This window comes from Mesoplodon densirostris, chromosome 9 (genome assembly GCF_025265405.1).
Source record: "Mesoplodon densirostris isolate mMesDen1 chromosome 9, mMesDen1 primary haplotype, whole genome shotgun sequence".
NCBI classification, from domain to species: Eukaryota; Metazoa; Chordata; class Mammalia; order Artiodactyla; family Ziphiidae; genus Mesoplodon; species Mesoplodon densirostris.
In genome coordinates this window covers 85393655-85406492 of record NC_082669.1, presented here as the reverse complement: position 1 = coordinate 85406492, position 12838 = coordinate 85393655, and the positions used below count along the sequence as shown (strand labels likewise).

The following is a 12838-nucleotide window of genomic DNA, read 5'->3' as shown; positions in this document are numbered from 1 at the left end:
ACTTTGTTTTGGTTACAATCTTGTTTGAGAAGCAGAAAACGTTTAAGTTCATATATTCGGATTTGAATGAGCAGGTTGTACATAATTAAATGTTTTTCTGGTTAATTGTAGATTCTTTGGATGGGAAGAGACCTTGAAAGGACCTCTAGTTTATCCTGCAACTTCAGTCAATATCCCACTTAAGTCATTCCAGGTAGATAAAAATTCATCCTATTTTGTAAATCTTCAGACGTAATGTAGCAAGCTTTGTAGCTAATATTTTCCAGCATTCAATTATTTTTTTGACAAGAACAGTCTGTCTTCTATCTAACCAGCACACAATGCAATATGTATATTTGTTCTCTTAACCCATTCTCAATTTTTGAGTAAAAATATCTGCTTTCTATAGTATTAAGATGCCCCTATTTTAAGTGTGGCATGCTTTTAGATGCCACCTCCACACATCTCCCTGTTTCTTGCATGGATATACCTTAGTATTTTCTAGATAAACAGAACAGTGATTTTGGCACGGGGATTAGGACCCTTTCATCTGAAGGCAAACTCTGTGATTGATTGACCTAAAATGGAAATGAAGGTCACACAACAGCTACTAAAACACTCATCCCTCTGATAGTAGATCTAAATGCAGAAAGTATTGTATCTTTAGAAATCCAAGTCCCCAAATGAGCCCAGTTTGCAGGGTGAGAACCATGCTGCAAACCTGGAGTGGTAATGTGAATGAGACTGGACTTTGCTAAAGCTGGTGTATCCAGGGTCTGCAGGGAATCTGCTTTGGTGAATGAAATGGAGCTTAGATGGATGAGTGGATGTTTTGTATCTACTCATGGTGAGTTTGGTTCCCACATCTACTCATTGTCTTGATTAAGGGTTCTCCAGTCCCAGCACACATAAAAACATCAAAGAATGCTGTGATTCTATTGCTGCTGTGGGCTGTGAGCCTGCAGTCATCAGATACGACTCATGTCCACCCGTGGTGCCTCCCGTATCTGCCAGTCACTGCTTTGGGCAGCCCACTCTGGCTTTTTTTTTTTTTCTTTTTGTTTTGTTTTTTGTGGTACATGGGCCCCCACTATTGTGGTCTCTCCCGTTGCGGAGCACAAGCTCCGGACGCGCAGGCTCAGCAGCCATGGCTCACGGGCCTAGCCGCTCCGCGGCATGTGGGATCTTCCGGGACTGGGGCACGAACCCGTGTCCCCTGTATCGGCAGGCGGACTCTCAACCACTGCACCACCAGGGAAGCCCCCGACTCTGGTTTTGATTCTGATAACGCAAGCTGCAGCAGTCTCCCCGGTGGCTCTCTGACTTACCATGATGTAGGAGGCATTGATGTAGTCTGTGCCTTCCCCACTCAGGGATGAAATGCCAACCCTGGATCTTTCCACTGGGAATAAAGAACATTCATCATAAACAAGTAAGCTCTTAGCACTGTATCTCCTCCCTTCCCCTGCAAATGGCAAAACATAACTGCATTTTGCAAGTAGAGTGTGTTTGACTTTTAAGCTAGTTTTTCTATGTATTTTGCACTTCCAGATGAAGACTTCAAGGTTTAAGAGTCCTTGTTAAGTTATATTATCTGGCATGATTAGAAAAATATGTGTATTGTTTTTGTTCCAAGATGTACAAATATTGTCAAATTATCTACAAGGTTTCTATTATTTAAAAAGTTGGGGGTTTTTTTCTTCCAAAATTCAACATAGCTTACCAGGGATGATGGAAGACGTTCTGTTCTTTTCTCTGTTGCATTGCTTTAGGGCTGTAGAATAGTCACTCTGCTGTATATTTGATTGACTCAGGAGCTGAGAAAGGGTGTCAAGGAAAAATACAGATTATTTCATTTAAGCCCCTCAAATAAACACACACACACACACTCATATACACAGGAGACTCAACAAAGATAAGATACTGAATATAAATATATCTGACTTATTTTCCAAGAATTTCTTGAATTAAACTTGTTCTGGGGACTCCCTGGTACATCTATGTCCTATATTCTATACCAGGAGGGTTGGAATAAGCAGAGAACACTTGATGTCTAGTTTGACTTGCAGCATTAGGAATCTCCCTCTATGGTGTGTGCCCTCCATTTTCTCTACTTAAATCTCACACTGCAGCTGGGAGATAAATTGCATGTGAGTGTGTATGTATGTGTGTGTGCACATATATATGCATATAGTTGGATTTTATTCATTATTTTAGTACTCAATCACACGAATCATCTACTTGCTATTTATCTATTCCCCAGTTAGTGAATGTTTGGGTTATTTCCAATGTTTTGCTATTTCAAACTTTGTAGCAATGAATATCCCTTGTATATTTCTTAATGTGCATACATGTGAGGGTTTCTATAAAGAATTAGGAGTCACTGGTGTTTAATTTTTGACAGGCTAACAGATGAAAAAAGTATATCCCAGTTTTGATGTGCATCTCCTTACTTATTGTGGAATTGTTGATTTTAGTTACTTCTTCTTTGATGATTGCCTTTTCATATTTCTACTTCATTTTCATTTACTAATTTGTAGGGGGTTTTGGCTACAGTCTGCTAAGGAAGTTGCAAATGTCTTTGTTCTCTTTAATCACACAGACATTTACAGCCAATTCAGTTTTTCCTTAAGATTTCTGTAATGTAACATTTTAAGAAGTCCTTCTCTACCCTGAAGTCCTCAAGAGATATTTTCCAATATTTTCTTATAATAGTTATAAAAATTTGTTTTCATCTTTAGATATTTAATCCATCTTGAATAATTTCACTGTTTGAGGTGTGGTAGGGACCTAACTGTACTTGTTTTTACATGGAGATTGTCCTAATATCATTCATTGACTAATCTGTCTTTCCTCACCAATTTGTAATGTTATATCTCTCATATAACAATTTCCATACACACATGGTTCCTCTGGTTCATTTGTCTGTTTTTCAATATTAATTATTATATTTGCATAAAATTTATTATATTTGCATAAAAAGTCTTTCATATACAGTACAACAAATTTCTATTCTTTATTTTTCACTATTGCTTTAGTGTTTTCAATTCTTTTTTTTTTTTAAATAAATTTTTATTTATTTATTTTTGGCTGCACTGGGTCTTTGTTCCAGTGCACGGGCTTCTTACTGTGGTGGCTTCTCTTGTTGCAGAGCACGGGCTCCAAGAGCATGGGCTTCAGTAGTTGTGGCACTCGGGCTCAGTAGTTGTGGCTCGTGGGCTGTAGAGTGCAGGCTCAGTAGTTGTGGCCCACAGGCTTAGTTGCTCCATGGCATTTGGGATCTTCCCAGACCAGGGCTCGAACCTGTGTCCCCTGCATTGGCAGGCAGGTTCTTAACCACTGCTCCACCAGGGAAGTCCTGATTCTTTACTTTTCAATGTTGAGGTGGGTTTCTGATAAATATTTGTTGAATAAATAGACATGCAATTCATTTCAAGGACATTTTTCTATGGGTAAACTTGAATAAATATCTTTTCTTATAGGACAGTATACACACACCCCCTCCAAATTTCCCTAGTTAGGATGTTAACAGGAAACAGAGTCAAATGTCTCTGTTTTTAATTAGATTCTGATCTCATAATTGATATTTCCATTTTGATCCTGAATTTTCAAGTATAAGTGATATCAATTCTTTTATTAATTTAATTGTGTAGGGGGTGAATCATATTTAAATAAGAAAATGGGTAATAGATGTATATTTTTAACTTAGAAAAAAGCCATCCTAGCAACATCATGTTAATGCTTTATATTTATTATCTGTTTCTGGAAGCTGTATTGTGCACTTTGTCGTCCTTAAAGTGTTCCTTTATGACTCAGATAAGCTTGGCTGAATAAAACATTTATGTTTTCCTGTCTGCAAGTTCTAAGTTCAGCTTCCACCCCTCATCTGTCTCTTACTCCTCCCAAAGCACAAAAGGTGCTGAACGAGAAGGTAAAAAGTCAGAGGGAACTCATGACTACATATTCTATGTTGAGAAAAAACTTCAATCTTGAGGTTTGTTAACTCTCCTGGGTTTTTCCAGGGCCTTCTGAATTCTCCCTAGACATTCCCTCTTCAGAAATTGGCCCTGTTTCTCTAGCAACCCTGAGAAGTAAGAGGTTAGTATAGAAATAATGGGGAACAAAATAACATAGCCTTCATTCCTCTGGAAGACGACAGCTCTGCAAATCCCCCTATCTCCGCAGGCAGGTCTGGTAACAACTGCTTTCTGAATTCTTTGCTGATTCGTTTCTGGAAGTCAGAGAGCTAAGTTGTGAGAGGTAGCACACTGAACAAGGCATGCTCCCCTGTCTAGCTGACTTCCTCGTGACAGGGTGGGTGGGAGAAACTGGGGTTGAAGAAGCTATTCTTGTGGGATGGCCTATTCTAGTCTGGGGCCTTCAAGTGAGACAGACTCTTCCAAAGAGCAGCACAGACAGCCTGAGCCACAGCACTCGTGGTTAAGTGGTCTGGTTTTCTCAGAGCGAGAAGAGCACTTACACCGTCTGTGTCAGAAGTTCTGCCTGTTCCTCCTGTTCTGTTCTGTGCCCTCCCTTCCTGGACCACGTCTGCATTTCTAGGGTTTCTGAGAACTTTCCCTCTCGCTACTCAAAATTAAGGTTCTTGAAATTTGCCAAGTGGCTTTGTGGCCTGTTGTAAAGAACACAACAAAGCCACGGGGCCAACAGAGCGCTCAGCCTGTCCACATGGCTTTGTCCACTCAAATGAGGAGATGCAGGAACATTCCAACCTGTGCTGACACCCAAGAGAGGGGCTTCCGAGAGAACTCACCTTGAATTGTTTGTCTAGCTTTGTTTTGCCTGTTGGTCCAGGAATGAGGATCCCATTAACATAGGCGTGGATGTGGCTGTCCGGGACCTCAGTTTCTTTACTAAGTATCGCCTCGACCAGCGCGTCATGAATAAAGACATACTGTTCCTGGCAAAGCAATGACAAACAGGGATATCACCTCAGGTTTTCCTTATCTGTGTTGAGGTACAAAAGTAGTATCTTCCACTGATGGACAAAAAAGTGTTTTACAAAATGGAAGGGAAGACCCACAGAGATTGCTTACTAGTCCTGGCAGGAAGTCAGATGGAGGAAAAGGTGGTCATCCAGAAACAATACAACTCTTTCCCTCCCTCACCTCTTTATTTCTTGTGCATTGGCGTTTAGGGAAGGAGATCACTGGAAGATTTGGGGAGGCAAAGCAATGCCCTCTCTGCTCATCCTTCAAACCTGAGACCCTCTTCCACATTTTGCACGGACTTCTCTACTTCTGATGGGTCTTCCCCTTCTCCCCATTCCAATTCTCCTTTTAGCCAGTCATATATAATTTAGTACAATTATCTATACAGTTTTTAATAGTTATCTTCTATTTCATGTATGAGACTCTTCCCTCGTCTTATCTGACTAGCATGTCATTTCCTTGATGGAATGAAGTTTGGTTGGTTTGGTGTGGAAGCCCACTCAGTCATATGTTTCTTATTGCTTTCAAGCTGCTATACATAGTTTTCAATTTAAATCCCTTTTTATTTAGAAATAGTGAAAATAAAATACAGGTAGGCAGAGTTTGTCCTGTGTCAGATATGGGTAAATGATCCAGGCTTAAAAAAGGGAATAATTTGAGCATACTTCATACTATTTAAATATGAGAATAAATCCATTCATTCATTACATGCAGGATTCTGCAAGAGGAGATGAGGGTTGACTGATCCACTTACTCTTTTTCTGAATCTTGCCTGTGACCAGTGTCATTTTAAAGATATTCCCCATTTGGTCATAAAATAGACAAAACCGGTCCATCCATGACTTATGTGCAAGTACCTGGTGTTATAGTTTGAATTGTGCACGCCTCCCGCCCCCGCAGAAGATATGCTGAAACCCTAACCTTCCAGGACCTCAGAATGTGACCTTATTTGTAAATAGAGTCGATGCAGATGTAGTTAGTTAAGATGAGGTTGGGACTGGTGTCCTTATAAGAAGAGGGAAATTTGGACACAGACACGGACACAGAGGGAAGACAGCCGTGTGAAGAAGGAGGCAGTTAGGCTGCCAAATCCAGGGAAATATGAGGCTATCAGAAGCTTGCAGAGACAGGGAAGGATCCTTCCCTAGAGGATTCGGAAGGAGCATGGCCCTGCTTACCCCTTGATTTTGGACTTCTATCCTCCAGAAGTAGGGGAAAACACGTTTCTGTTGTTTTAAGCCACTCGGTTTGTAGCACTTTATTACAGGGAGCCCCATGGGACTAACGCACCTGGTAATACAAACTCTGGTCTATCCAGCAGTTTAGGGACACTTCCAACCCTTAGATAAAGGAAATTATCCTTTTTATCATACCTCAGTTTGCACCAGGTAATTTCTTTGTGAACGAATGTGTTTTAAAAAGCCGAATATGTTGACGGTTCCTTCATGTTGAATTTGCTGCAGCATACTGTCTAGCACGATATATGTGCCCGTTCTTCCAACGCCAGCACTGAAGAGCACACAAAGAAAGAGACTTCAATGTCAACATAAAATACATTTGAGGATTGGTCACTCCCGGCTGTCTTGTAAATTATTATCCTTCTCCAAGCAAATGAGCCACTTAGTAAGTAATTCAGCAAGACAGTAAGCAGCTTAGGAGTTAAGCACAATGCTTCAAATAACAAACAAAGTTTTCTCTTTTCTTTCTTTCTTGCTTACAGGTCAAACTCCAAAGCAATCTGATTATTCCTGTTGGAGATTTTTTATTTTCAATTACAGTTATTATTCGTTCTACATTATACAGTGGAAATAGTATGTATCATAGTAGAGCAAATAGACGTTTAATTTGAGAAGAATGAAAGCATCAGCCTCACCAGACTCTGAAAAGACAAGGTCTCTGGGTCTGTATCGTCAGGTAAACATGTTTGTAAAGGTTTCCACATTAATGGAAAAAAAGAGTTTGCGAAGGCTTTCAGCTGAAAATATCATTTCAGTGAGATGGTGAAGAATAAAGAATAACTTCAGTCATTTCTAAAGGGCCATTATCTAACAACTTCTTCAAAGCCTCTACTGGAGGGACAAAATTCAGAGACAGGGATTCTTTTCAAATGCTCTGACGAGTAGGAAGTACTAGAGTGGAGAATTAGCACCCGCTCTGCACAAGGCTCTGGGCCTTTTCCATTCGCTGGGAAACAATCCCTGACCTTCACAGCTATTTTTCCTGCATCTTCCTGTTTCCCTCAGCTTATTGTCAGGCTCACAGATAAAAAACTCAAGATAGGTCTCTCAAACTTTGAGGATAACTCCTGAGATAGGTAATCAGAATGTGTGAGATACTCTGCATATCAAAGGAACACAGTTGTTTCTGTAAAAACACAGACACTGCTTTGACAAAAATACTCCGCATAGAAATGCATTTGACTTTTGTGGTCATAAAGCTTGGCACAGAAGTCAGCACGCAGTAAACAGTAACTGCTATTTTTGTTTTAACTGAAAAATATTAAAGCCTCTAACACATTTTTCTCTTTCTCTGAAATATCATTATGTCTATTCACTCACCCAGTCTTGGAAATTAAATTACCTGGGCAATGATGAATTGATTACACATTCAATAGGATATATTAGACAGAACTCAGGAAAATGACAAACGGGGTTTTGACCCCAAACTGCTTTAAAACAACTTAAAATATTTTGCTAAATTCCCCATACTTTGTGCACTTTGGTTTTTCTAATGTAAACCTGGCATATTAAGTCTACAATAGACTATTAACTCCTAGGAACAGGGGTTGTGTCTTAAGCATTTTTATCCCACGACATTATGTTGTAATAAATGCTTGTTTAATGACAAAACGTTGTTCTGCCTGCTTCACACAGTTAATAAGCTGAAATCCAATTAACCAATCAAGTAGAATATTATACATCATAGAAATACCTGGTGCTTTGAAATATTCAGCAATCCAATTCTGGGTCTGGCATACTCACTTCCCAGTAACCAACATTTCATGCCCCTCAGTTTGTGAAATCATTCCCACTTTGGCAAAAGCTTTGTTCCACTGGTTCCCTTTTTGTTAGCATAAGCAATTCTATGGATTTGGAAACCTGGCGCTGAGACTCACCTGCAGTGGACAACAACAGGCCCTACTGTGTGGCGCTTGGCATGGGATGCCTTTCTCACAAAGGTCAGTACGGGCAGCGAGTACTCTGGCACTCCCATGTCAGGCCACTGAGTGTAGTGGTACTGGGTGACCACGCGCCCACTGGGTCTTCCTTTCTGGGAACCCTGGAAGAGACCAGACAGCTAATCAGCTAATTATAGGAACATGCACACACGGGGTCCTTAAGCATCAACTCAGGATTCATAGATTGATGTTGGTGGTTCACAACGAAGCTAAAAAAGTACACTGTCATTTGTGATGGTTAATTTTATGTGTCAACTTGGCTAGGCTATGGTGGCCAGTAGTTTGGTCAAACACCTGTCACACCAGATGTTACTGTCAAGGTATTTTTTAGATGTGATCGACATTTAAATCAGTAAGACTTCCAGTAAGGTGGATTATGCTCCATAATGTTAGTTGAAGGCCTTAAGAGCAAAGACTGAGGTTTCCTGAAGAAGAAGGTATTCTCCTAAAGACTGCAATGTAGAAATCTTGCCTGAATTTCCAGCCTGGAGTCAATTCTTAAAACACCCTCTCTCTCTCTTTAAATACATATATATATATATATATATATATATATATATATACACACACACACACACACACACATACATATATATCTACATACAGATATATGTTTTTCTAAGGAACCCTGACTTATAACTTGCTCTTTTTCTTTTCCTCCCCTTTTTCAGTCTCCACTATTTTCAGTTGGATGTGCAGTTATCACATGGGGCAGTGACTTTTGCTCCTGTATCACTGCAACCATTGGCACCATGATCAATATGGTGCTAAAGCCACATCTGGCATTAAGAGACTTGGAAGAAACTTTTGAGATTGAGGTGTAGCTGTGATAAGAACTCTTTTTTTTTTGTTTTGCGGTACGCGGGCCTCTCACTGTTGCGGCCTCTCCCGTTGCGGAGCACAGGCTCCGGACGCGCAGGCTCAGCGGCCATGGCTCACGGGCCCAGCCGCTCCGCGGCATGTGGGATCTTCCCAGACCGGGGCACGAACCCGTGTCTCCTGCATCGGCAGGCGGACTCCCAACCACTGCGCCATCAGGGAAGCCCTGTGATAAGAACTCTTAATGCTTTTAATTATTTGTATTTTTACCCTGTTTCGGTTATACCACCTGTTTTCTTAAAAAAGGATCGAGATGTATTACTCAGTTGATGATAGCCATCATTTGTGGACTCACCTTTTTGATCTTTGTGTTTCTTAGAGTAAAAGTCCTCACAGTGTAATATGCAAGCATTTGAACACTCTTTTGAGTGACCAGAAAGTTCCCATACTCTTCATTCCCATCAGCAGGCCAGTACTGGTCACATTTTCTCTGCAAAAGAGAAAGTCAAGATGCTCTTTTCATATTTCAAATGCTTAGTGTAAGTCATCCCTGAAATCAGTAAAGATTTGATATCATGACTCCCTCATTCTTCTAAACATGTTCTTTCTGTTCTAAGTGATTGCAGATTTGTTGTAGAGGAGAGCAGAGAGAGAATTACAGGGCTGAAAGGGACTTGAGATGATCAGATTCAAACTCCCCCCTTTCAGATGGGGAAAGTGAGGTCAGATGTACTGAGTCGCTATAAAGCCAGGACTAGAATCCAGCTCCAATGAATTAAAATCTACTTCACTCTGCATCGCTTTTCAATGAACCTCATTTGCTTTGTCTTACGGAATGAAGAATGCATTTAAATAGCAGGTAGCTTGAGTTACAGTGAAACTTTTTGACCTTTAACACTTTCCCTTAAGCTGTCATACTTGAAAGGAATCCTGATTAGCTTCCCTGACTTTTGTTGCTTCCTAATGCTGACTCTATCAAAAGCAACTTAAAGCATTTCTAAGCACTATCTCGGGGATGGCATAATAGATGACCTTCATACCCTTCCTTTCTCCACAAGGTTTGTTATCATGACAATAACTTCCACATTATGCTCCCATATCATTCTCCAGAAATCTTCAGCTGTAGATTTCAGTGGGCCTTGGGCAGCAATGTAAGCTTTTGGTCTGTTGTAGCCCTGAAGAAACAAATGACAAATGTTTCTTACCAACAAATTTGTATGCCATTTTTATCTGTTCAGTTTCTAAGATCAGGAGATTTTTGCTATAAAAGAAAGCCATAAAAAATAAAAACTTTCAAAGCTAGAGAAACTTACTAGTACTAGCAAAGACAGCAACTCTTCTTTAGTTATAATTTTTGTAAAACAAAGAGTTCTTTTTGCACTGACACAACCACTATTCTCTGCACCTCTGGTCTAAGTGCATTTAATCCAAGTCTGTTTACTATGCTTAACATTTGGTGCTTAACTGTGCTGCTTTGGAATATGTTTGAGGCATTTGGGCTCAGTTGTCTATAACAGTCAGGAAACCTTTGGTGTTTTCTCCTTACCCTCTCCTTGGTGGCACTGAGCCATGCTAATCATTAATAGCTATCCTTCACTTATTACTCACTGTTGGCCAAGATAGTTTACAAACATTAACCTTAATCCTTAATTGATATGCAAAATGGAAGCATCATCCCTGATTTGGAGATAGGAAACTGAAGCTCAGAGGAGTTAAGTGGTTTTCCAAGCTTTCACAGTTAGTCTATGGCAGAGCTGGGATTCAGAACCAGTTCTAACTCCAAAGCTCATATTCAATCTGACATACCTGAAGTGGCTGCCTACAACAAACCTACAGTATGCTTATATTTGGTACTCACTTCTTTGAATTAACTGTTCCAAACAGCATAAACCTGAAGGCAGCTAGACTGCAAGGTCAGTGTCAAGAAAATAACTGAGTTCCATTGGCATTCAACTGACCACAGGAAAAAAACCAGTAAGTTAGTCAGTGGTCTACAGTCCCTGGAGATCTCCAGTAAGTTTCACAAAGCTGGGTATCCTGAGAAGGGCCCCAGATTATAAAGGCTGGTAACGGGTTTAGAAATCATGTGTTTGTCTTTTAGCCAGTACTACCCTGAGAATTTTTCAGTCAAAATTTATCTATCAGCTGCTACCTACATAGTAATGTGCTAGGAACTATGGGACATTCCAAGTAAGCACTGATCCTACCCCTCTTATGTAAGGAGCTATAAAACTATCAGAATATATACATCCTACCTTGAATGTAATTTCTCAGCCTCAATTCCCTGTCTCACCCAGGAGATAAACCAAGTACAATAGTTTGAATGCCATTCAATCTGAAAACCTTTAGCTACGGGATCTCTTACTACTAATTTGTATTTTTTATTATCTTTCATTTAATACTTATTACTATTCTATGTACAATACCATGGTATAATAAATTCATAGTTTAACATAATTTTCATAAAATTTCAGTTGAAACACGCTTACATCAACATAATTGGCATTGATGTAATCAGTCAGTTTGCCATCCTTTTCAGCAAGTTGTGCAAGCTTAACCCTGCTATGATCATCTGTAATAAAAAAAAGAAAATATTTCACTATAGCACGAACTGCTTTTCAGCATAAAGTTCATTTATATTTACATAATAATTTATCAAATACAATTAAAATCAGTGCAAACATCATTTACTTTAGTCAGCTTTTGGAGGATACAGAGATGACAAAAATAAAGATAAATACAACAAAATCCTCTTTCAAGGTTTCCAGTGTGGAAGGTGAGAATGGACCTATACACAGAGAGGAATGTTCTGGTGTCGAGAGAGAGGTGCAGAGTCCTAGAGGGACACGAAGACAGAAACTGTATTGGTTTGGGATGAAAATAAACCTTTTCATAGAGGTTGAATCCTGAAGTTGGCATCGTAGATGGGTTTCTAAAGGTGGATACTGGGGCTGTGAACACTGCAGAGCCAGTGAAGGGGAGAGAATAGTGACGGGGGTGTGAGAAAGCTCAGGAAGGATGGCAGCACGCATGCTCTGAACAGGAGGCTGATGGCGGAAGAAGTAGAGAAGGAAGCAGAAGGGGTCTAGAAAGTTTCCGTGAATGGTTAGAGCAAACAGCTCTTTCAAGGGAAGACCTCAAAGAGGAACTATTGCAAAGGGAGGCAGGGTAATAACTGCCCAAGAACGGAGGACACGGATCCTGTACTGTCAGTGAAGAGGGGATGAAAACCGTGGTAACTTATACATGGTGCAAGGTCATAATTCAATGTGTTGAAATGAGGCATTTGGGATTAAATTCAGTCCTACAGAGAAACTATAGTTGGAGGAACTGCATAATAAGAAAGGAAAGTGTCACTAGAAGGACACTTGGTGATTTCACTGGGCAGACTATTTTTCTTTTTCAAGGAGGAAAAAATGAATACAGCAAACTATGACAAGTTAAAGAGACATTCTGGGATAATAATACTTTGGTGACATTAGCAGCTCACAAAGATGCAGGAAATGTAGGCAGAAATAGATGTGTGGCCATGGAAAGATGGGTTTGGATGGCAGGCTACTTTTGCATTTTGCTTTTCAGATTTTCAGAAGGGTATTACTGGGTAAGTTTTCCGGGTTGCTTTTCTTCATCTCAAAGTAGGACTGTTATTACCTCTATCTTGCCAGGTTATTTCAGGGATGGAATGAAATGACGAATTCACAGTGCCAGGCACATAGTAGGTGCTCAACAAATGTTAATCTCTATCGGCTTCTTAATTAGCTGGTGGGTATTTTCTATTTAGCTTGTAGAGAGAATGGTCTAACAACCACTTCACCCTGTCCAAGAAGCAATTGAGTTTTTATGTGCAGCAGGATAGCTGCTTCTGTTGAGAAAGACAAACATGAAGCAGAACTTTCTATCAAAAATGGAAAGA

The 12838-nt window shown here is 40.0% G+C and overlaps 1 protein-coding gene across 3 annotated transcripts in view; it reads right to left on the bottom strand.

The window, feature by feature from the left end:
- PTPRZ1 (protein tyrosine phosphatase receptor type Z1) overlaps positions 1-12838 on the bottom strand; it is a 174375-nt gene that overhangs the window by 7069 nt on the left and 154468 nt on the right. For all 3 annotated transcript variants that reach the window (XM_060108768.1, XM_060108766.1, XM_060108767.1), the window contains 8 exons: positions 11415-11497; positions 9966-10100; positions 9281-9415; positions 8044-8207; positions 6302-6437; positions 4751-4897; positions 1703-1796; positions 1308-1381 (listed from right to left, as the gene is read on the bottom strand). In XM_060108768.1, coding sequence (XP_059964751.1) covers positions 1308-1381; positions 1703-1796; positions 4751-4897; positions 6302-6437; positions 8044-8207; positions 9281-9415; positions 9966-10100; positions 11415-11497 — 968 coding nt within the window. The remainder of the gene's footprint in view (positions 1-1307; positions 1382-1702; positions 1797-4750; positions 4898-6301; positions 6438-8043; positions 8208-9280; positions 9416-9965; positions 10101-11414; positions 11498-12838) is intronic.